Source organism: Liolophura sinensis, chromosome 8 (genome assembly GCF_032854445.1).
Source record: "Liolophura sinensis isolate JHLJ2023 chromosome 8, CUHK_Ljap_v2, whole genome shotgun sequence".
NCBI classification, from domain to species: domain Eukaryota; kingdom Metazoa; phylum Mollusca; class Polyplacophora; order Chitonida; family Chitonidae; genus Liolophura; species Liolophura sinensis.
The window spans coordinates 5,006,980-5,033,530 of record NC_088302.1 but is presented as its reverse complement, the minus strand read 5'-3'; the positions used below and the strand labels follow the sequence as shown (position 1 = coordinate 5,033,530).

General features: G+C 39.7%; 1 protein-coding gene across 1 annotated transcript; it reads left to right on the top strand.

The window, feature by feature from the left end:
* Positions 1-3,915: 3,915 nt before the first annotated feature.
* On the top strand, positions 3,916-24,795 carry LOC135473745 (ras-like protein family member 12). The gene is made up of 5 exons (XM_064753624.1): positions 3,916-4,532; positions 16,167-16,223; positions 21,625-21,698; positions 23,765-23,952; positions 24,380-24,795. Exons 1-5 carry the CDS (start codon positions 4,436-4,438, stop codon positions 24,726-24,728), a joined length of 765 nt encoding a protein of 254 aa, XP_064609694.1. The 5' UTR covers positions 3,916-4,435; the 3' UTR covers positions 24,729-24,795.
* The last annotated feature ends 1,756 nt before the right edge of the window (positions 24,796-26,551 follow it).

Here is a 26,551-nt window from a genome sequence, read left to right as displayed (position 1 = left end):
TAGATTCTTAGTTACTTCATATACCTTCTTATACCTTAGAATGTGTTGGTTTGTGTTGAGCGTTGTTTTGGAAATTGATCTTCCTATATATTGAACATTCCGTGTAATCTCTAACCAAGAGAGATTTCCCAAAAAAAAATTTATTGCCTGATGTGTCTTTAATGGGGACTTTGTGATCTACATAGTCAGGCTCTCAAAATCTGTTTTTCACTTATACATCTCAATTTTTGGTTAACTGCCTGTTTTTTAAAGTAGCCTGAAAAAATGTGTGTATTCAATCTGGTGACCGAAAAGCGTAATACTCTTTGAAAACCTGAATTAACTCCTGTCTTTTTGTAATGGGCGTTTTTAAATTCAGTTAATACAAAAAGTATTCAGTATTTAGGCTATGTTTACAGAAGTTCTTATGTAACTATACATTTGAGCTGAACAGCGAAATGACGACTTCCCAACATGGCGAACGGAAAGTGTATAACCGGGTATGACCTCAATATAGAGTGCTATACAACTTGATATAATCTGTTCGATAATCTGACGTGTTCATTTGTTGTATTTGATTTATTTATTTGATTGGTGTTTTACTTATTTTATATCCTTATTCAAGGATATTTCACTTATACGACGGCGGCCAGCATTAAGGTGGGATGAAACCAGGCTGAGCCCGGTGGTAACCTACGACCATCCGCAGGTTGCTTGCAGATCTTCAGCATGAGCTGGGCTTGAACTTGAAGAGGCTCCTGGGTCATTGCGCCGCGCTGGTGTCCTAACCTCCTCGGTCACGGAGGCCCCTCATTTGTTGTAACCGATCTCATAGCGGGTATACATGTACCTTTGGCATACAACAGGAAGGAGCCCTTCAAGCTGTAAAAGAACTGGTAGACAGTGCCATCATGACATGTTTTCAGGTGTGGCAATTTGCCACACCGATTTTCCTTGCAACAACAACGTCAAATGTCTGTTCTTGCCGTCACGCTGAGCGTCTTCCTTTCTGGCGTGTACGGTGTGGATGATCCAAGACGGAAAACAGATGATCAGTAGGCGTATCCCCCCCCCCCCCCCCCAATAAAAAAAAACAATAATATACAAACAACGATTACTAAAGTATCTTCTTGTCTTTTTTCACATTGGGTCTGTGATAGAAGCAAGTCAGAATTTGCGAAATTGACATATATTAGATATCTAAGCCGGAAAACAGTTGAACAGTAGACGTATCCCCAAAAAGACAATAATAAGCAGAAACCGATCACTGATAAGTCCGATATAATCGCTAGAGTATCTTCTTGTCTTTTTTCACATTCGGCCTGTGATAGAAGCAAGTCAGAATTTGCGAAAATCATATATATTAGATATTCAAAGTACATAGTTAGGCTGTACATGGGTATATAAGTACGAGTGATACTATACCCTTTTAGAATTAACGCTCTACTGCTATTCTAACCTTAGCACGTTTATTTTTTGCTCTGTTTTACACAGCCTAGTTAAAAACAACAACGTTACAGGTACAGAAAAGTCGCATTTAGAGGACAGGCCACGGATCATCGGTGAAAGAACGATAATGCAAAAGCAGTTTTATTCCAGTTTTACTTGTCAACGGAGATCATCGTTACCCCCAACTGGAAAAAAAAGTCGTGAAAAATTCACGAAAGAGAAGTTATAAACTGAACAGAAGACACAAACAAAATGAGTGACCACAATTTATTTTCAATTTTGGTAGGATTCACGTCGTAAATATCAAGACGAGTCGCTTTTACGCAGAACATATCATGCCAAAGTCTCACATAGAATCCATGATGCTAAGGTCATAATCGTTCTTAAGATATGTCTTTTTCTACACTTCATCACCTGTGCCCTGTAGAGATTATATGTTGTCATCAAGAATACACATAGAGGTCGTTACAGTGGATTAGTCCTTTGAGGCTCCTAACCCCTGAATCGATGTAACATTCATATGGCATACCACATAATGATGTGATGACGAAGGAGATAATTATGGTAATAGTGGTAAAGATTACGACGTTGACGGTGGAGGCAAAGATAATGATGGTGATGATATACATGGTGATGGTGGTTAGGACGTTGACGACTGAGATAACCACCGCTATGGCGATGATGATGCTAGTGGTGATGAAAGGTAGCGACAATGCAAACGATGATGACAATGTTGATGAAGGTTACTATAATGATGATGAAGATGGTGATGATGACTGAGCTGGTCATTATGAAAGTGGCCGTAATATTAAACTATCCTCAAACTAACCAGTTTTCTACCACATGGTAGTAGTTTCATTGTTTGTTCTCAACACGTCTCTAACTTTAGATCTACCTCTTCCAAAGATAAACCCAGCTCTCACCTGATCTTTCAGCGTTTCACGTGATATAGCCACAGGCCTTTGTTTTGATTCCTTTCCGACGAAAATTCCGCTGACATATCAAAGACAAATGCGGACGAGTCAGATGCTGTATAGGTGTTATCTCAGACAGATGCTCTTTGACATTCAGGATCGGGTTTCCATGATGAACATGATGGTATTACGGTACATGCATCATTGTTTCAAGTCCTTTGTAACTAAAACATCGGACACTCTAGATTTCGTTTCATTGTTATTAGCTGGAATCCAATTATAATGATATCATACACATAAGTTTAGTGATAGAAGAGAAATTACTGTCGATGGTACCAAGAAATCAAACAATGCAAATCCCTTTGTCTCAGTGCTATATACATGTAGTATAACTTCGGCACGAATATGCTGCGGTTTCCGAATTTATAACTTATTTTTTATTTTTACTGTGTAAGGCAATCGGACACAACCGACACAAACTGAGGTGAAAGCAAAGAGTCAGCGGTGGAGACTCCCCTAACGGAGCGATGGTAATTATAGCCGGCATGAATCTACTGTTATTTAGTTAACATTTCTAGCTTCTCAGTGCATGAATATACACCCAAAATCGTAAAGCTATATAGATGTGCAGACTGAGTTGTTGGATAATTGAGTAATCAAAACGCAACGAAGAGGATATTGAATCTATCATCTGAAGGAGTTCCAGGATAGAATAATGAAACATCGGTGGTTTTACATTCACCAGATTTTATTTCATTCAGACTCTTACTTGCTTAAAACTGCAGAGTAAGGTTCCTTGTCCTTTATCTAATCACAATGAACGAAAAAAAGCTAGTTTTAATAATATATATTTATATCTTCCTCTGCTGGCTTTGTTTCTGGAGTAAAAGATTAGCAAGATTAAGATTCCCAAAGAAATTATCACTGACTGAACCCTCAACACTTCTCAGTACATAGTTTGTTCTCAACCCGTAAAGCTGCCAGCCCAGAAAAATATTTGAAAAAAGTGTGTATATAACAATAGTGAAATAAATAAATAAATATACCATTAGTTTTGTTGGGTAAATGCCAGCTTGCCAATAACAAAAAGTGTGGTTTTTCAGAACAGTATTTAACTTTAATAAATGAACATTTGTTCAGTTTATCCAATTATAAGTTTATAGTCTATATTAAATCAACAGTTTTATTGGTACTTTACATTTTATATCATATCCGCGATCTCCAATCTGGCAATTATGAACATGTTCACAAAAATACCATGATGCACTGCCATAGCTTCTTACCGCAGAAGGAAACGTCTTGCTTTTCTGTATCTTAATTCCGTGATTATCCAATCAGAAGACGCCGCGGTGCTTTAAAGAATGTAATGAACCGTGGCCTGGAAGTATCTATTAATTCCACATGCTGTCTTTGCACGGGTGTTGGTAATGAAGTCAAGATGGTGCTAATGGTAGAGTCAGCCGTCACTGACTCAGGCCTCGCATTCTGCTAGACGTCTGCACAAGACTTTCTGTGCCTTAACACAACACCGACTAGCAGAGCAACTAAACGTACCACTAATCCAAACCTGTTGTATATGCCGTGTCCTGAACGAAGCAGCTGTTCTGGTACTAGGGCATAGGCTACTGTTCTCCACTCAGAAGCTCACTGGCCGCCCACCAGACCCTACCTTGACTGGTGATCAGACAGCTAGTGTGTTAGAGGCTTACACTTCCAGTGGAACATCACCTCAGCATGCTCCATATAGTTACTCAGGCGGCAACACGCGCTACTGTATACCGTACTAATCTGCTTTGCCTTTGTGCCACGTATGTTATCGGTATCTGAGGCTCTAACTTGAATCTTTCATTTTAATTTAAAGTTCGACACTTGGTTAATGTAGCTTAAGCTTGAACCCGAACTCATAAAGCTAGTTAGATGGGAACAGCCATTCTCTGAAGGACGTCCGGTATTGAAAGTTCGATATTTTCATACAAAGGAATTCATCACGTGTCTGTCTGGTCTTGGTGTACGGTGATGAATAGTGGTTACGTAACACAGGAGTGTGCCTGGATTATCTCATCAAGGTCACAGGTGATGTGAAATTGACAACGATGAGCAGCAAGAAAAATTCACACAAAACAGCCCAAGGCTCGGCTCTACCGGAATATAACATAGCCCTTCTAGGTGAACTCGGGGTTGGAAAATCAGGTAAGTGTTCACATAACCTTGGAATGAAGTTTATTCCAGCAATTCTATAAAGCAACAGCGGCAACCAGCCAGTATAGTATACAGCCAGCAAGTATACAAGTATACTTGACATGTGTTCTGTATACATTTGCCATTGCACATCAGTGTCTTCCACAATGTTATGGCTTCAGTGAATAGCATTGTGGACAATGAATCAGTGAAAAATAGATTCTTCTTGAGATCATTTAATGTTAGAACCAAACACTGTTTAGACACTCATCAAGAATCCGTGTCTACTGTGGTGATTCCGTGTCTACTGTGGTGAATTACAGTTGATCTTGCTTCAGCTTGTCGCTGGGCTTACACTTGTGTAGCCATTTGCCTCTATGAACAGTTTGAATTGAAGTGCGTCTAAGATAACTTCTGTTTGAATGTAATCGTGAATAATATTTTAAGACGTGGAGTCTGAAATCTCATTTGGCCTTCATTCTGTTCAAGATATCAGCTCGCTCTTCAGGATATCAATGAAAAGTGAATGACGTATCTCTTTTGAATGTAACTAGATATGTTTTATAGTTATGCTTTCGTGACAGACATTGATGTCAATGATCATGTCCGAAATGTACGGGACATCAGATCATTGAATCAAAGTCAGTTGTTTTTTGTTTGTTTTTTTGATTGACAGCTGGTATGCAAAAGTCGGGGTTGAGTATTAGAACGCCGGATTTTTCACGTAGAATGTTGTATTCGACTGGTAAAATTCCGGATTTGGCAATAAGAATGCCGGATTTGACACTGAGGACATCAGCTGTGACACTTAGGATGTCAGGGGTGACATTTAGGATGTCAAGAGTGACATTTGGGATGTCAGCTTTGACACTTTGAATGCCGGATTTGACGCAGAATGCCGAATTTGACACAGAATGCCGGGTTTCACATACAATATCGGACTAGATACATAGGATGTATGATTTGACATGTGAGTGAGTGACAATACAAGATGTTTCACGGATTATTTTATTTTACCATCCAAACAACTTCAGCCGTATTTATTAAACAACAACGGATGTTGATTTGACATATTTAATCAAAGGCGAACGACAGGTGTCTCCGTTAAACACGAGGCCCAGTGCCACGCGTTAGAGAGGGGCATGGGCGTTGAAGGCAATGAAAGTGGTGATGCCTGTTAAATGTGAGATCACTACTGAGTGACGAACTGCACTTACTTTCACCTAATGCCTGCCTATACATTACGTGGTAAATAAACTCATGATAAATGCCACTGTGTAAGTTCGGCTCAAGTACGGTAACGTTCTTAGCTATCAGTTCCATCAGAATGTGCAAAATCGAACAGCAGCCAAAACTTAAATGCCGCGAAGTGATTTGGAGACAAAACGACGGCAACAAGTGATGTTGCAAAGCTTTATACTGATAATGTTATGTCGATTTGGAGGAAACGTAAATATGTCAAGTACAATTCAAGCAGTGCAGTTACGCGATTTCGTACGTCCTTGCGTGTGAGGTTCGGTTGGTGATAATGTGCTTGGAGTTGAGTTGAATACGACCCGACAGCTCATCTTGTACAGTTTTCCTAAGCAAAGAGTTGATTACAAACATAATGGTTAGATGGCTTGCCGTATACTAACCAGATGTCCATGGTTACACGTTAAGGGATTTTAAACCTGCATCTAAACAGCGCTGAACACCTGTGAGGTAGACTTTGTAAAACCCGCTGTTGACAGGTGTTGCTAATTATTGCTTCTACTTGTCGGTGATCAGCGTTTAGGAGTCAGTGTGGGTCTGGGAAATGTATGTTACTGTTGTTAGTGGGCGGAGTGTCATGTATCGTGTCACGTTTGGTATCTTCGCATTAATCGTGATGACTTAACGCAGATATTTATTATCTCTTATCAGCTGATCACGGATCATTGGATGTGTCATTCGGCTGAAGCGTGGATTTCAACACAGCCAATCTTGCCATTGGGGTTCAAGGATTTTCGTTCGTAGGTTCGAATCCCGTTTTGACTGGTTAGGTTAAAGGCTTTAAGTCCTTCCGGTACTGATTAACTCCAAGGAACTTTCTACGACAATAAGTTTGGCCAAAACAGTTAAATTTTAGAAATGTGTAAGATCTAAGACCGAATAATGAGGTACCGATGATGTCAGATGATGGGGTACGATGTCAAATGATGGGGTACCGATGATGTCAAATGATGAGGTACCGATGATGTCAAATGATGAGGCACCGATGATGTCAGATGATGAAGTACCGATGATGTCAAATGATGGGGTACCGATGATGTCAGCTGATGGGGTACCGATGATGTCAAATGATGAGGTACCGATGATGTCAAATAATGAGGTACCGATGATGTCAAATGATGAGGTATCAATCATATTAAATGATGAAGTACCGATGATGTCAAATGATGAGGTACTGATGATGTCAAATGATCATATTAAATGATGGGGTACCGATGATGTCAAATGATGACAGACTTCAACATACGCCCACTATATGCAGTCTGCGTGTTCCATGTGAAGTGCCACATAATGTTGGATTCCATCAATAACATTGTCAGAGTAATTATATCAGTATAAACTAAGCAAACCTTCATCTCCATTATTTATTACACAAAACGGATATATAGTCATACTTGCGCCTGCAGGACTCCACCCTACATGTAATTTCTTACTTTACATGCTTCCACTGTTGTTTGGCGAGTCATTGTGTTGACTCTGTTAAGAAACTTAATTTCGCGATTCGTACGTGGGAAGGTCTGCCAGCAACCAGCCCGGTTTCCCTCCACCGTAATGCTGGCCGCCGTCGTTTATGCGAAATACTCTTAAATACAACGTAAAATATTAACTAAATAAATAAAATAAATAATCTTGCGATTATTGACCTGTAGCATCCATTATGTTTAACAGAGATTTTATATCGGTCATGCCATAACATTTAATTTACCTGTTTTTACTGAGTTACAATGTCTCTGTGATGACAGAAGTTGAGCATTGTCCTAACATTAGTACTCTATCTATAAAGTTTAAACACACGTATTAGCATGATCTCGGGTAAAGCCCTATCTTGTGCTACCTGGCAACAGAAGTTAAACAATGAATGAAGGAAGGAACCTTTCATATGTAGCTTCATCGCGATGGTTTCCAGTAATACAAGTGAACTGGAAGTCTTTGATCAATAAACTCGCCACAGTGCGTTTGGTGTATGTATATATATATATATTAAATACAATACGCAATAATGTGTTTTAATATCGCAATGCATGGCTTGCCATATACCGCAGTGCTTTTCACTAATGCAAATCACCTGCATTATGGCCATTTGGATTCGTGAAGAGTCCATATTGCTTTTCGGCAGTTTTGATGGTTTACAAATCAGTGGTATTCCTGCAAATGGAAGTGAGCTTTTAGGTGGGATATCGGGTGGATCTTGGCATAGCCTGTGCTTTGTATTTTGAAAGCATGTTTTCTTGAAGGAACCACTCTGTGGTACAAGGTCAGACAGAGTCCTGATCAAAGGGTTTGTTTCGAAGTCATCAATCAGCTAGCCGAACTATGGCATATTTTGGCAGGGTTGGCTTTGGGCGTCTGCCAGAGGTCTGCTTGTTATCCTCCAGGGATCGAACGGATGGGGAAACCTTACGTCATAGCCGTATCCATTATCTGATTAATTAGACATCTGCTCAATTAGCCGTGTAAGCTCGCTGCTCTGTTGGCTGTCAGCTAGCTTCTGCTAACTCTCGGATCCTGGCCTCTTCCCTGTTCCTTGTCAACTCTTAAGATAAACTGACGGCTAGGGTGACCCTCTGTTCTGTGGTCTCCCTGAAAAGCCCATTCCAATGAATGTTTACGGTTTACATCTAATGCCTGACATTCAACCACAAAATTGTCAGTTTGATTGGTACTGAAATAAACAGGAAATCTACCATTCCAAAGAGCAGTACGAATTCTCAGAACTGGACAATTATCGATACTAATCTTTTTCGATTTTGTGTTAACGGCGGAAACAAAACGGCGAGGCCTGGATTTGAACCTAAGCTGTATCTGGCTGTCATGTAGAGCCGTGGGCCAAATTTCGTCAAAGGGAACGAGTTTTATTTTGTCTTCAGACCATCTCCGAAATACATATGTGCATGGGGCACTCTGTTGAATCTGTCTAGTAAAAAGTTCGTGATCTACAGATGTATTCGTGATGTCCAAATGTATTCGTGACCTCCAGTTGAAACGAGAAGCACATTTTGCGTCACCAGTTCTCTTCACAAATACCTTGATACTCTTCAGAATGAGAGACATGCCAATAACGTTAAAAGCTTTATGAAATAAATCTACTAATTCTTATAAAAAGAAACTTCCTGATGTGTAGATAGCGCCATTTATTTCATAAATAGATAACAACACGTATCTGTTGATAAGTAAGCTATCTATTGACTATCGGGTCCTGCAAAGTAATTTTGGTTTTCTTTCATTAAAGTAACACCTTTCAGCATGTATATGTACTTGGCGACCAGCATTTGATGTCGCCATATGGCTTATACTTGACTAATCAGTACCGATGCATTGGCATATGGCCTGCCAGAACGTAGTTATTATAGAGATTCACATTGATACCGCTATATTACAGAGCGCACCTTCTGACTGTTACTGTGTAAATCACCCACGTGTATTTTCTGACCCACTCCTATCTGCCACGCCCACAAACCAGAGCTAACATAAGTTCGTCAAGTACAGATAGGACTCTCTTATGATACCATCTTGTACTCACAGCACGGGCAAAATCGTTATGAAATAGTAGGCTCATGCACTACTCTACTGGTATCTGCAATCAGCAATGTGGAATTTCCAGTCTGCTACAAGAAAGGTTCATGAATGAATGAATGTACTGTTCTCAGAAATATTAGTGAAAAAGCAAATTAATCCCCAAATAATTCGCATTGGCCATGTCATTATTTCGACTTTAAGCAAGCGATAATGAGTCATACTTCTCTTGATGATGACTTAAATGGTGTAATTAAAGCGGAAATATTGATATCGTCAAAATGAATTTCTTTCGAGTTACTTTGATTTGTTATGCTAAGCTATTCAGTGGATCAGTCAGAAATATTAGTCTTTCTTCCTTTACTCGCTTGTGATTTCAGTTCACCTCTCTTGGTACATTGAAATTGTCCATGTATATTTCCATGAGCAAATCCAGCTTTGTTTAGTTAATTCCTGACACTGTGGTCTTTAACCTGCAATAGATCAAGGCTACAGACTTAAGCACTATCGCTCAGTTTATCGCTACTCCGGTCTGTTTGTGTATTTCTGCATTAGAAACACGCGGTTCTTTAGACAAATCAGTCACAAGCGGTCAGTGTACGAGTGTGCTCGATCAAATTCCGACCACCCGGGGATCAACCAATCAACTACGCCCGTACAAACGGAGAGAACACAGCTGCGGCCAATTAAATCATACGTAACACAGCTGCTGTGGAATCGGCGTGTTATCTGAAAGACTCTGAGTGTTTCCTGAGTATTTGATAACTGCAGATAATAGAGCCGACAGAGTAGGAGGCCAGCTAACTAGCCGTGTATGTCCACAGTACAATCCTATCCGGCATAAAATGTGATTTTATTTCAAAGCTGGAAAACCGAGACATTGGTTGGGTCAAACATTTGGTGAACATAAAAACTGTCATTTTAGGCCTTAACTGTACAGCTTGCTATCTTCTTTTTTTACTGTCTCTATGGTTACCCTTTCAATGTCTTTTGACTCCCCCTCTCCCTCCCAATAGATTGTCTTTGAGAGAATCTGTCAGCAATGTCAGTAATACATAACAGGCCATTGTGAAGGGAAAGTACGAGGACAAGGCGCCGATCCTATGAGAAAAACCCAGAGATTTGTTTATAAAAATGTTGTGCCTTTACCTTATGATAAAGATTTGGATTCAAAGGCTCTGGAGGCGCCGTGTATACAGGTAACAATTCATATGTCTTATACATCTTACAATAGTTCCGCACACCCACAGTGATTTGTCTTTGTCGCAGCATTCCGTTAAAACAGCTTTATAAATTCTGCATTCCATATTCTACAGTTTAGTTAATAATAGCATTCATACTTTTGTTATTTTTGACCCAATATATCATATCCCAGTAGTGGTTTTTTAGGTCAACTCACTTCGACAATTGTTTTGGGTTTTGCAATATATACCTGTTTGTATCTATGTCCACTTCCCTTGCATCAAGCTCTGCGATAATGAACATAACTGGGGTTGTTGTAGACAACTTTTGTCTATATCAACTTTTATATATTAGTCACACCAATCTAAAATGAATATATCAGTTACATAAGGTGAGGTCAAGGTTAATGTTGAAGGACCTTTTCGAAATCTCCGCACTCCAAGATATAGCAGATAAAGCTCCCAATGCATGGCCTCAACAAACCAGCGAGAGAGTAGTATAAGAGAAAAACACCTTATTCTGGTGTCCTTTGCGGCGAAAGTAACCCCTGGGACGACTGATCTAGATGTCTATATAAGAAGGAATACAAAAGGAAACAATGTGCAACATTGCAGTTTAGATACAGACAATCGGTGCTTGTGGGCTTGCTTGAAAATGTAATGGTGGTCGTTTACTTGTTTATGTATCATGTGTAAGCCGCTATACGCCTTGTTCTTGGGCTCTAACCAACCCCGAAACCTCTCAAGTGGACCGTGTGTGTGGCAAAGACAATCTGCTGCCAGAATCCATCAGCGAGAGTTTAACAAAGCGCTTGCCGTTACAGACTTGTGCTTAAGGGACTCCTTAGCACCGTTAACTTCGGTTGTACCCGCGCAGTTCGCATAGCCTTGTAGCCGTGCCATAAGTTGAGCACAAATTTTGATGTGTACACATTTAACCGTAAGTTACCGAAAAGCAATATATATACATATAGACCTTTCAGGTTATCGAAAATGTCCTTAATGTATTTAATTTGTATTTAAATGAAGAGCAGTAGAATTCATTACTGCAATTACAAAACTGAAAAGCAATGCAGAAACTTCAGTCGTCATGATTTCCATGTGACTTATGTCCATTACCCTATTACCGAAAAACCGGTTGAATATTATTTTGTTTAACTTCTGTCGAAAGTGTTCTGTTCTACCTTAAATTGCGGACAATCAATTTAATCACTTCACTTCTCGAAAAGTTTCATTTATCTCTTACCGTCAAAAAAAATCCCTTCTTTACTCGAAGACCTTTAGTTGTTCATGTTGCTGTGAGATTGCCATACACGGTACTTTGCTTCACCGAAAAATAAAAGTGTACTTTGATTTAAGGCTGCCCAAATTTTTGATTTACCCTGGTATGGTTGTGTGATGAAATTTAACTTATCTCACTGTTTTCCCACCTTTCTCAGTCGAGGTAAACATTTTCTCAGTTTTGTCATAAACGGCTCTTCCACAAATCACGCAGTGGTATGTGTTATATTGCGGAATTTTTCCCGCCTCGTAATTCGGGCCAATGCTGTGTAGTCTATTCTTCATTACTAGATAGCGAATCGACGCAGATTGGCTGACGGTAGAGATAGGATTTCCTGAGTTAAACCGTTCAGACAGCCACGCTTGACTAAATCGGCCATATCTATAGCTAAAATTCAGCTTAGGACAGACATAGCATGATGTTGACTATCTCTCACACCAACCAGTTAGAATAGATTCTATATTTGGCGGGAAAAGGAATGCCACTTTATCCTTCCCAGAATTAAACATGCAGAAATAAAGAGACAGGAAAGGTCAGGGTGTGTTCAGAGATAAATTGTATGAGTCCAAAATAACAAACTTCCATCACCGTTTTACGTTGGGATTCACATGGAAGAAAAATCGACCTCACCCTTTGTAGACGTTAAAGAACGATCACGTGACCTAGAACCTTTCCACTATACTGTTTATTTCTATATACTTCCGCCATTCTTATTTCCATCTTTTTTCTGAATGAAGCTCATGTCAGGAAAAGGGTTGACAGCACTTGTTCTAATATATGTCATCGACATACACAAACTTCTCCATTAGATCGTATTACATAATAACATACATAAACTATGGGATCACGGGTACGAGGTTTTGTACACTTTAAAAAACACATCAAAGAGGAATAAAATCAATTTTTTCTAATAAGTTTTCTACAGGATACAAATCATTTTTAAGGTGAATTTTATAAAGCCTATAGAGGTGCAGACGATTCGGGTCTGTTTTGAACCGAACAACCTCTGCATGTGCAATAGTCGCTAATACAAAATTTGGAAACCAGCACCGGACCGGGCGGTAAATGGCGTAATGATACTAGTGGCGTATATAACTATTTGTTTACGGAGAAGAGGAAGTTCGTTCAGTGTTGTCAATAAGTAGGTAACAAGTTGCGATGTAGAAAACAGAGTCGGGTGATCCGCCAGGTGATGGCAACACTCCATCTCTCTCCCACGGCGCGCTGCGCTCTTTGTACCGATGCATGTGTACAAAGTATTATAAAAACACAAACCCGTACGCAGCACATGTGCAATGGTTATCGCATTGCTGTGCAAAACCACATTAGTTTTTATCGTAGGTATTATAAGTTTTCGCAACTTTTTGTTCGGTGTTGCCACATTTTCAAAAAGGGGCGGATGAAAAAGGCAAACCGAAAGAACTGTAAAACAAATCTCCATGTGAAATACAGAGCTTAAGTATAAGGTAATATCGTCAATTTGTAGATCTATCTATAATCTATAAATTAAACTTGATGATAAAATCTTTGACAATTATCTTTTATTTATTTCTATTAAATAGTTAAATACATGTAATACAAAAAGGCAGGGCTATGTACTTTTACAAAACATGGCAAACCTTTTTTCTGAGTTTTCCATGTAAGTCACTTTGCCTTAAGGTGCTACATACAACGTCAATTAAGAAAAAAAGTCATGAGAAATCTGGTGTGCAAAGTTTCATGAAAATGGACGCTGATTCTTGTGGCTCGCAGTGACATCAACCGTGGAACGACTACAATGTCAAATGCATAACACAAATGTTGCAATACATAGATGGCTATACTATATTTTTGTTGAAATTAGCAGCTAGTTTTCCCCAGCATCGTTTTTCCGGTTATACTGCCACATAAGTAGAACATCATTATTTGATTTTACGGTTACTTTTGTTACTGTCTCTTGAATTTCGGTCAAGTCATCCCAGCTAGCGGTTCACTGTCCCCCGTGCATTCGGAGCATGTGCGCAAGCAGCAGAAAACCTTAGGTCGAGGTAAAAGTGGTTTACTTCTAAGTGGTTCTACTTGACCTTCTTTCCCGAAACGACACCTTTTATCACACCTGACATCCCGACTGACCGAGTTGTATAACGGGTTCTCACGAAAGACGACATGCCATTGACTATTCAAGCTGCGTGCTCTTATTTATGTCCTCTTTTCGATTTGCTCGCACTCTATGCCCGGTTTTCTGTATCCATAAACTTGCACACTGTTTATATCTGAAATATTTTCATGTTTCAAGCGCCTCCCAAGGCGCCAAATAAATAGATAAATAAATAAATAAATAGATACAACGCTTTGTCATGAATTGTTATACCTTGTTCTGAATGTGTTTTCAGTTTCCTTGTACAACAAACTGATCAGAATATGTACATGTTCCGGGCAGTGTATACATATTTATCTGGGAATTATACACTAATATACTTAGTATTTAATAAATAATATACTTTTATTTAATATCTTTAATAACATGAGGTCAGATTTTACGCGCAAATTAACATTTAGCTACATCCAGAATGTGAACGTAGACATGTGCATGGGTATATACGTTTGCCTGTAAGAGAAGGGTGCTTAGCTGACTTAGGGCTGTAAGACACCGGGCACCTTGCTACCCAGCAACATGTGGTGTTATGACAGCCCAGCTTGTAGGAATGCCAGAATCTCACGGAAATGTTAAAGGCTTCTGCAGGCTACCCTCACCTGACGTACTTACCCAGTCCTGTTTGTAGTGTTATGAACTTCTACAGCAGACGGGAATACCACAGCTATAATACCTGTATAGTAAACCCCAACAACACTTAAAAACTCACGATATACCCGTATCATAGGAAGAAAGAGAAGTTCTACTCATTCCGTGTTTGTATAACAGCAGGAGGAGAGGCAGTGTATAACGATACGCTGACGGAACAAAAGTGTTCTAACTTTCTTTTCTGTGCAAGACGATGGGCTTCCAACATAATCATAGAGCATAGTGCCACTGACTAAAGGCAATTTTGGTAGCTAGTATGACCGATTTTACAGACAGCTGAATATAGGTGACTGGCTAAAAGAAACAGACTATAATCATCAGTCAGCTATAAGTGTTTAATGTGGATTTTCCCGTTTTAAGATGAAGATATTGTAATGCAAGAGAATGCATATAAAGAATGGCCCTTTTCCGACCGTAACACAAAAGGCGGGAGTTTTCTGTAAATCTCGAACCTCCTCGCGCATGCGGATCAGAAAACACCATCACAACCATCATATCACACTGAGTGGGATTTTTCTCAGCTTTCAGATTACTTACTTCCCAATGCAGATTCTTTCGTTGTTTCTGAATTTTTGATTGAGGAGAAACTTTTATTATTGAAATAATATTTGTGAGTGACTCATAAGCACTGTTCAATACACGAACAAATTAACTGTGCATGCGCAGTTATACTGTAGCGCACACACTACATCCCGCGTGCTGCCAAACCACATCCGTTCTTGGCTCTCTGCATTTAACGTTGCTTTGCGTATCTCGTAATTCGATGTGCATATGTATAATAACAGGAAACATTTAGCTGAAAACTTTCTATCACAATGAATCACATATAAATAGCTGATTCCTTATTAAATCTCGGCATAATAGCAGACATCCGTATATCAATCGTCAATAATCTAGTGGACATATGTTCCAGATCAATAATCTTAAGACCAAATTCCAAAATTCAACAAGCCATCTAAAAACTAAGAAAGTATATAAGACAAACAGTTATGAAGGTGTCCTGTAAATAAAGCAGTTTTTGAAAGCTGAGGTCATTTGATCCACATTATCTTCCTAATTTAGTGAATCTTACCGTGGTGAAAGCATGAATATTTTTCCATCATCACCACTATCATCATCATCGTCGTCATCATCACCACAATCAGCAGCAGCAGCATCGCCATCATGATCACCACTATCGTCATCATCCGTCTCCCTTGGCTGCGTCATCCAAACGTCGTCCCAAACCTCACTAAGCAAGAATGGCTTCTATCACTGGTTATCATTGGTTACAGATGTGCAGTAGCGCCACCTTGTGGACACTGACCATTATCCCTGTCAAGCGTTCCTATATTTGCGTTTGTATATAGATTTTGTCATCTGGGCTCAGTTTCTCATAGATGTCGCACATATTGGGCAATGGTACGGTAATAGAATACCGTACGACAAATGCACGATAAAAAAGTGTCATATGCCGCTTTGTGAAACTGGGTCCTGTACCGAATTCCGTTTTTAACGGTTTACGAGTGGTATGCACGCTAGAAAACCTGAAGCTAGCAATCAACGTTCAACCATTGCAAATCTAAACGCCTTTGTTTGAACGGAGTTTAACAATTGAATGGATTATAATAAATGTTTTTTTCTCTTTCTTTCAGCTCTCACTGTGAAATACATCACGAGACGATTTATAATGGAATATGATCCTGACATAGGTGAGTGTACATACCCTCCTCAGTTACACGAGGCTCGTCGGAATTGCCCCATCATTTTAATATGTGATCTGATTTGTTTGCATAACTGGATAACTAACTATTAAGTTGATTAAATCATACGCCTAACTTTATGCTGGCTTCCTCTCCGGTCGTACATGGGAAGGTATACCAGCAACATGTGGATGATCGTGGGTTTCCTGCCCGGTTTCCTCCCACCATAATGCTGACCACGGTCTTATAAGAGAAATATTCTTGAGCACGGCGCAAAATACCGGTCAAATAAATAAATAAATATATGCCTAACTCGTTTACCAAAGTAATTCAGTCATTAAACTAGAAGGAGCTTGGGTTAGGGGGATGGAGAGAAACCCAAACGTGTACGTGGTCTGTAACGGTTATTCAAAGCAACTGCTTTAATTATGCGAAAAGCAGACGCCAACATTTTTACACCAGATTTCTTTTCTACTGAAACTGGCTCCAATAAAATACATGTAGTTTATAGACAGCTTACAGCTAGCAAATGGCCACACATGTTACTCACTTGAGTGTTAGCTTTGATGTGTGTAGACGAGATTCATTTTTTCACAGGTGCGGAGCTTTGTGTGTAATCTATAACTGAGTGTTTGCGCGAGAAAGCCATTAAATTCGAGTTAATTATAACAGCAAATCCGGCATAATTTACTGATAATTAACTTCCGTGTGGTGTTTTGCCTGCAAACGTGCACAGTGAACATTTTCAATAACTCGGTTATTTGATACCTCCATTTTTTGTAATCTCTTCATGACGCGTGAAGATGCCGACAAGACATTAATTTAAAGATAACACCGGCTTAATTTTGCTGTATACCCTTACGTGACATGCTGTGACTGTCTGTCCGAAGGGCTTTGGTCCGTACTCAGTGCGTTAATACAGGTGTGCCGAGGAAAACGGGGGTATACAGACTGAGGTTATAGGTTAGCTCTTTATCCATCCATCCCGCCAGGCAGACGATGAGTAGCAGGTGCGTGCCACTGCCGGCCGTGTTTACCGCGCATCGATACCACAAGGCGGTTATCCAGCTAGATTTGTCTATATTATACGGACTGTGATGAATGGTTTAAGGGGATGAAGATGCTGACCAGATGGCGACTTGCCCCGTGTTACAGGGGGTTCGTGAGCTAATCACACCCACCGTCCATTTGTTCCTCACTGCCTTGTGGGACATGTGTCTACTAGCTTCGGGTTGGCATCTCCTGACAACGTCCAATAACTACTATATCGAATCACGGGTTTGTTTAGAGTGGCCATACAGACAGTAATGTCCATCTCACTCACGCAGTCTGTAAATGACTAAAGCCGAATACGGCTTATCGTATTGAAACATGAGAATCTCTGTTGTATAGGACTTATGCGGTAACTTTCAACCAAAATCGACGGCACTTCACCGGAATTGTTGAATTCTGCAAGTCATTACGAAAATTCGTCACAAATCTGCATTCAACACATATATACTCCACACTTCACTCTACATTTTGTACTTTATGCTTGCACAAAAATGGCTTTTGAAGGCATAGACTGTGATCCACAAAGCTGACAGCCTTAAAATACGTGAAACGCTATCAAATAAATAAGTAAGTAATTTTATGTGAACGGATTTTTGTTAATCTCGTTGGATCTCGTTGAAAATCATCCGTTAAATATTATATGGGTTTGTTAGCGCTGTGTCTTCTGTCAGTTTACACCTCTAGACAAAATCTCTGCCTTACAACGGCAATATTTTTTTTTATATTCTGGTAACATGAACAATAAGTATATGTGGCCACAGGCCTCAAAACATTCATCTGATCAAAAGGCGAATTATCGATGATGTCCGTTCATGTGACTTATACCGGTTAAATATCAAGACAGAACAGTAAACATCGTCCGCCAAATTGGTTTTACTTTTGATGGCTTAAAATCATTTCCGTTTCCGGCTTTTAAGGTTTTTCTTTTTTACTGGCGCCAAGGAAAGTAACTCGGTCACCAAAATATACGATTTGTATAGCGTTTGAAGGCTTAGAAGCCGGCCATACGACTTTCTTTCCTCTTCACAGCTGTAAACATTACTTTAGGCGTCTTTGATAAAACGTCATTTATTCATGTCTGATGGCTTCCGGCGGCTATATATCACCTATGGAAGTGGATTCGGCCATTGACGGATGTATTTTGAGGAAAGGTCTCTTCGGCCACTTCATCTGGCGGCAGTGTTCTTATAGTCTCCCTACACTTCCGGTGCCCTAGCGGACGAAACCTTCTCATCAAAAGAAGGTGCTTAAGCACCTAAAGAGAAGTGAAGGGACAAATCTTCGCTCGTCGACAATAAATTTTCTTCTTGCAAAATCCCGGCCGAGTGAGAACATATCAAAATACTGCGAACAGGTGTTTAAGGGTCGATTTAAAAATAGTGTTATCTGGCCTAACTGAGAAGCCAACAGTAAATCATCTCCCGGAATGCGTGTTGCAGTCACCCATTGAGAAAGCTCTCGACAGGGGGCCCTCCACTCCACACGGACATTTCTTTGTATATGTGATAGACGAAGCTGCCACGCATGGCACGAATGCAAACCAGGAATGTGAGAGGCGAAATCACAAGCCAGTGTCAGCTGGACAACTGTGAAGGGGTCATTCTAAATGTTCTCTAGAGACTGGCTGGGACGAGTTGCAATGTTTCGTATACAATCCTACATAGCCTCTTAAAACAAGTTGGCCATAAATCAGTCGCTCATGCATAATATATGTAATTACCTAATGCAAGCAAGAAACACTTCTACCCAATCAAAAAAACCAAATGCCACAACAGGTGCCAACAAGCTTAGGGCCAGCTTTTTACCTGAAATAAACAGACTGTTTGGTTGTATAACACTCGAAAAAGTTAGGCGTACGTAAGTGTTTTCCCTTAAGAATGCCTACTGGCGAAATAAACGCTTGTCGACTTGACATCTGCTTCACATCAGGGCCTATAGGGTTGGACAAAAACTCCACTTTTCTTCCAAATTCTATCTCAGGAGCCGTCGACTTTTCTTTTAAACTTAGCGTTGTTGAAGACAGGCGATATAGGCCTGAGCGTGCACATTGGTGCAATCAGCATGTTATGAAGAGTTGTAGGCTATTTACATTGGTCAGTTCCAAAACAAACACCTTAATCACCAAAGGTTTACTTGAAATAACTGACATAGATTTATATGTTACATCTTAGAGCACGGGTTTTGCCTGCCTTCCACAGAGCAATTTATGTACGCTTCAAGTCAAAATTTAAAAACATCTGTATAATACACAGTATAGTTGATCCACTGAACAGCTTAACATAAAATTAGCAAAGCAAAATGAGTGAGTGAGTGAGTGCTTGGGGTTTAACGTCGTACTCAACAATTTTTCAGTCATATGACGACGAAGGAATCTTTAGGGTGCATGTGTGTGTAATGTGCCTCCTTGTTGCAGGACGGATTTCCACCGCTCTTTTATTTAGTGCTGCTTCACTGAGACGACTTACCGAAGGCAAGTGAGCCGACCCGCCCGAGCCATTATACTGATACGGGTCAACCAGTCGTTGCACTATCCCCTTCATGCTGAAGGCCAAGCGAGGAAGTTACAACTTCCTCTTTTAAAGTCTTAGGTGTGACTCGATCAAGGATTGATCCTGGATCTACCGGTCCCGAAGCGGACCAAAGCAAAATGAAGCTGTCAAAGTTTGACAACACGTGTGCCCAGAAGACCAAATTTTGACACGTTTGTTTTGCAAAAGGTTTTTGTACTTGACGTTTGCATCTTTTAGAGGCTTTGTCAATTAAATTATTCAAAAGTGAGGTCATAAAAAGCAATGTAATTAAGAATGTTTTTAGATGAAGAAGTTCAGAGATTGTGTTATGGCGACATTCTTACATGACAATGTATAGGAAGTTGTATTTACGGCGTCCGTAAGAGAGTAGGTATTGCTCGTAAATTCAGCCTAAAAAGGTACCACATTAGAAGCTTAGTTGCGCGTAAATGATGTTACATTTTAACTTTAAATAAGAATTAGTACTTCAGAATCTTAAAAGATGGCTGCTCTAGGGAGGGGTACATTGTATCAGGTTTTAATGGATGTTATTTTTAAGTTTTCACGGCAATGGGTGTATGTAGAGTATACTTTATACAGATTGTGAAACCACATATCACAAGCTGCTCTATAGATGCTTGACGCATGCGTGATTTTGATCAAGGGCTACCTGTTTCGTCTGATGAAGGACATGCGTGTATTAAGTACATAAATCTAAGCGTCAAGCACGGCACTGGTATACAACACGTAAACTATGAAGCCGCGTTAAAAGTCCACATTAAATCGCAAGACCTATATATATTTCCAAAATAACGTTGAACATCCATTCCCCGAAGGACTGTGTAAGAAAGAATGTATGTTCAAGGTATGGGAATTTATTCAAATTTCAAATTCGTTCAGCGTTGGTGTGATAAACACGAAAGCATATACCGTCCAATTAAGCAGGATTCGATACAAAATTAAGCAGGTCGCCAAAGTTCAGGGACGGTCTGACCATATTTGTCAACACTGCATGCATAACTTTAAAAAAAAACTGTTTGATGAAGTCGTTCATTAATCAATGCCTTGTGACTTAGGCTAAAACCATCGCATTTCACACATGATAACACAAAGGCTACAATGCAAGATATGTATACGCCTTATGTAATGCATGACCCTCTCAGTCATGAGTTACACAAACATGATCGACTACCTGATCTTTTTACTCGACCGGAATTTATAGGCCTTGAGCTTAAAAAATCCAAGTCTGTGAATGACGACGAGAACAGTATGTTACAAATACCGGTGCTTTCAGGTTATCGGGCTGTTCTGTTTTGAGCATCAACTCTTCTACCTAACACAAGCTTACGCTGCAGTACGTGGACAAATATTTTCAGCTGAGAGGGTCACGCTGTGTATGACATCGGTCCTACCAACGATCCTGCGCACACTTCCCATGGCCATACAGTTCCCCCTTATTAAATGAGATGTTAGCGCAATCGTTACGTATGCCATACAGCCTCCCCCTCCCTCCCCCACCCCCCACCTTCAAGGTGCAACGCGATGTGGCTAGATGGGTACTCATTACCCTCATCCATAACTTATTATATTGTAACCTATATTGCCGTTAACCCTGCATCAAACAAGTACACACAATCCACCAGCTGTCACAGAAACAACAAGCTCTACAGCCATCCTTCAAAGTTCAGCATCTAAGGAAGCCAGATGTACCACTTTAAACATGACTTAAGATCAAAAAAGAACGACTTTGCTTCCCACGTCCATACCACAATGACGGTTTTCAATAGCAACTAATTTGAATAATGCCTATCAGGTGATAATCCTTATCAAATATGTTTATTTTCCAGAGGATACATACACCAAGCAGGATGTGATAGACACCCAGGAATCACTGGTACACGTTATGGATACCAGCGATAAGGTGAGAATCTTTGATGTGCGCCGACAGGTGTGAATGTCAGCCCCTCGTGAGTCCACATTGCAATAACTACCAAGCAGTATAGTGCCGGTATAGGCATGCTATCAGGGAACATGATGGAATTGAACACCCTGTAGACAGTGACAAATAATCAGATTTATTGTATATGTTTTTAGCAAAGCATGTACAATAGTTGCAATGCAAACTTAATAGTACCGTATAGCCCCCAAAGCATTCATGATCATATCTATAGCTTGTCTACCCTTTAGATATGAGTGAGAGTAGACATTATATTTATTTATTTATTTATTTATTTATTTATTTATTTATTTATTTATTTGATTGGGATATTACGCCGTACTCAGAATATTTCACTTATACGACGGCGGTCAGCATAATGGTGGGAGGAAACCTGGCAGAACCTGTTCCCGCTAGATCAACCTGAGAGGCAGCCTCACAGCGACCGCACTGATGAGAGGCTTATGAGGCTGTAGACAGTGTTTGAAAGCTTACACTTCAGTTGACAAAACGTTCTGGAAAAGCGCTTGCGGTAATGCCCTTAACCCAGATGGAATTTAGCCAACTTGCAAATTTCAGATTATAGTCAGTATCATCATGATAAGCGTAGAGGAATTTGTGGGGGCGGTTTACCTCATTCCTATACTAACAGATAACAGTTTGTCGAAGCATAACAAACTGACTTACCAAGTTAACCTGAACAAGTTTTTTACCTCACCGAAATAACCATTTCCCCTGAGGTAATTTTGTGTGAAGTTTCTCTGTTTTTTCATGAAATTAGTGTTTGTGTTTACCACCACTTCGCTCCGCTGTTTACCACCATTTCTTTGCTAGTCTACACCTCCCATGATAACAGCAATAATAGTTAAATTCATGACAGGACGCATAATTTGGCTTATTCATTATCTAAATAACAAATATCAGAGTCAGTGCAAAATTCATTGGAGGTGCCGAAGGTTAATGGGAACGATAAGAGGGCATCTCAATGGACAACGCTTAAAATTAATTAGGCCTAAATCTTTTTCTCTGAATTTTTTACAACTGAAGAATTTAAGTTTTGCTCCTTCGTCTTCATGGGATACAAAGGGTGTTTTTTTTCTGTTTTTCTTTTATAAAATATATGGCGTCCGCGATAACTAGGTCAGGACTGCTTTCATCTTATAAGCAACCGCTACAAAAACTGAAGCATAAAATCCAACGACAGTCGAATATCTAGATCAGCCTCAGCCGTGAATATATTTATTTCCATTTGTTTCAGAATTGAGCATGAATCTAATTGTAAAACCATCCTATTGTAATTTTGTAATAGGGGTAAAAATCACCAGCACAACCCCTCAGGAGACTACAACCTGAAACAGGAATACCCCGACCGTGCATCTGCAGCTTATTGTATCAACAGTTCAAGGAGTGGAAGAAATATTCCAAAACTTTTATCTGCCATAGGCTTCTGCTTACACTATTATACCGAATATACCTTCGACGTTAGAGAGCTAGAGTAAACGTGACGTCACCTTGCTGTCGATAATGGGTAATGATAATGCTGAAGCTGTGTCAAAACACAACTGGGTTGAAAGAAATCTAAAAAAATATTTAATGCCGGTTTGAATGGTAATCTTTGAGTGGCCATAACATTAGTCAAGTACTGTCTTTCACTTTAACATAGAATTTGGGGAACAAATATAGAAAATTATGTGCTCTGTAACTATACCTCCTAAACTCTCCATGAATTCTCAATACGGGTTGTATATCTTTATACATACCAGCTTCCATGTGTTACTGATTGCAAACTGCTCTGCACTGAATCAAAAGCCGAAAAAGATTCAATTTTGTTAAATTCAACAAGCCATAACGACACAGCATACACTCTCAAGCATCAATAAGATAGCGAAAAAAATTAGTAGCTATGTTATGAAACTGATTCGAAATAGAAATATTGTATTCCTAACAGCATTTTGCTCATAACTAGCTCCCTAATTTTCTCTATCCAGGCCAAGGCAAAATTTCTGCTTCTGATCTGTACTTTCTCATATTTTTTGATTCACCTGACACAGGTGGACAGTGAGGCGGATAGGTATCTCAGGTGGGCAGACGCATTCCTTATCATCTACAGTATCACCAACAGCAGAAGCTTCGCCAAAGCCAAAGAATACCTTGAAAATGTGACATCATACCTTAAGTGCAATAACAAAGACACACCAGTGGCGTTAGTAGGAAATAAAGTAGATCTGGAGCGCTACAGGTGAGCTTTACCCCTACCCATCAACCCACCTACCCACTTACCCACCTACCCACTTACCCATCAACCCACCTACCCACTTACCCACCTACCCACTTACCCACCTACCCACTTACCCATCAACCCACCTACCCACTTACCCACCTACCCACTAACCCATCAACCCACCAACCCACTTACCCATCAACCCACCTACCCACTTGCCCACCAACCCACTTACCCACCAACCCACCTTCCCTCAAACCAGAGGCTAATGAAAAATTTTATCTTATTACGTACATGATTTTAAGTTTATTCTTTCGTAAATAATTATCATCTCACACTTATACCATGTGTTCAGGTGACTTTTTCCATTACGAAGCCTTCTCTTAAGGTGCGTGAATTTAGATACTTCCTGAGATGCACAATTCAGTTTTCGTATCTTTCGCAGGAAAGTCGGTAAAGAAGAAGGGAATTCTGTTGCCGCGGAATATGATTGTAGTTTTTACGAAACTACGGCTGCGGAGGATTACGAATACGTTGAAGAAGTGTTTCATGGTGTGATCCAGGAACTTCAACGAGAAAAAGACAGGACTCTACCCTTACAACCTCTGTACATCTCCGAGGACAAAACGAATTCTTTGTTGTTGACACCTGGATCAACAGGACATTTTTCACTTTTAAGGTCAAGGTCACCAAAACCGCCGTTATCTCCTGAGAAGAAAGAGGATAAAGTGACGCAAAGAAAGACAACTCCTAGCTTCCGGTTGTTCAATAAAAGTTTTAAAATATTTAATTAAATAACGACATTCGACTATGACGAAAGTTTTGAAACGGATAACGAAAGGCCACATCTTTTGGCTGGTTTGTTTTTGGTATGATTACAAAGAAACTGTGCTATTGTGGCGAATCTGTTTTCACCACAGATATTCCCTCTCTTTCAGTGTTCCCCACGTTTTAATTCTGATGTTCGGTGGCCAAATTCAAGTCCGTACATGTAAATGAAAACAAGTATACGAAGATAGCTGTGAATAATCCGTTAGTTCTTCAGGCTTGATGGAACGGATTGGCCATAACCTGTTCTGATCAAATGGTTGGTAAGATGTTTCATTTCCGGTGCAAATATACAGAGCTAAATATTTCCTCTCGTGACGTTATATGGAAATGCGAAGTAATTTGAGTGTGCTTATAGTTTAACTGTTACGCGCCTACTTTTGAATGTATGATCATCAGTGTACCCATACTCATCAATCCACTCATACTCATTTGCAATCAAAACCTGCTGCAAGACTGAGGCTCTACACAGATACTGTGTAAAGCTTTACTAAGCCTCTGATGAAACCCCGTGGAAATCGTTTTGTTTGACACTATCGCTAAGATACCAGGAAGAAAAGTTGAATTAGGATTTACGGAAACAGAAGTGAAATTGTTTAAATGTACTGCTAATGCATGTGTGTAGTACCCGGCCTAACTATTTTCATGTAAATAAACGGTCCATTGTGACAATCATGAATAAAAGGACAGTGTATTTTACAAAGTTTTTCAGTAGGTACAGATCTGCAGTGATACATAATAAGGAATGGCTCATTCAATACGTTTTGTTCAGAGATGATAAAAGTTGAAACGTCGATGACAAATACGTTGACTGGACGTAAAAAATAGGAGAATGTAGCAATAAAATTGCCATGTCTACGACAACTATGAATTTTTTCCTATACAACAGAATTTAAAACATCTTTTGGTGTAGTATAAATGAAAAGTTACCCACTATCCGAGCATTCTGCTATGACAAGACACGTTCTATTTTTGCTTTTAAAATGAGACTGTCTGAAACCGTCTCCACTTGTAAAAGGGTGTTGTTGGTTTATTGCTTGTTAGGATATATAGTGGTGCGGCCATGACGATACAACTTGTTGTTAGTCTTCACAAACTGCATTTTGTATGGTTACTTACCGTACGACGCATGCTGTACTAGAGAGTTCCTGAATTGCATCTTGACGGTATTTACAGATATAATATCGTCACTTCGACCAACTCTCTTGCTGGGGGATTGTTCTAACCAAGAGAAAATTTTCAAAGCACAGGTCTTATCAAATTTGAGAGAACTGCTTAAGAGTGACACACTTAGCTATATTGTTATCCCGAGATCGCAAACTTCCACGACAACTTAACATATCGCGTCAGAATCTGATTTTTGCAATGTATTTTAGTCGGTGGGAAAAATGCTAACAAAAAAAAATTATGAATAAATAACTAAATTTCTCGACAGCGCTTAATGGTCTAACACCTGATAATTACTTCTTTTTAGTGTTTTCTTCGCCTTTCATGTACCCCTCGACCCCCCACCCCCACCCCACACCCTACACACATAATAACTGTATACAATACTTTGCATTTTTTCATATCTGGCATTGGTCAAGAAATCGTTTAAACCCCAGATCCGAATTTATGTTACCGCCAAAACTGATGGAATTCGTCCGAAATCCACCCATAACTTTCTCCATAAAGTTGCCGACAGACAGACAAATAAACGCTGGCAAAAACCGCCTTGGCACATATAATAATTCCATCGCACGAGGTTCAGAATTCAGAGCGAATAATGAAAGACGAATATTGTACGGTG

What these genes read in the sequence shown, in the direction of transcription:
- LOC135473745 (XM_064753624.1), top strand. Translation starts at nt 4,436, where the DNA reads ATGAGCAGCAAGAAAAATTCACACAAAACAGCCCAAGGCTCGGCTCTA. An exon ending in ACTCGGGGTTGGAAAATCAG is followed by an intron (nt 4,533 to 16,166) that starts GTAAGTGTTCAC and finishes TCTTTCTTTCAG; the next exon opens with CTCTCACTGTGAAATACATC. An exon ending in TTATGGATACCAGCGATAAG is followed by an intron (nt 21,699 to 23,764) that starts GTGAGAATCTTT and finishes CACCTGACACAG; the next exon opens with GTGGACAGTGAGGCGGATAG.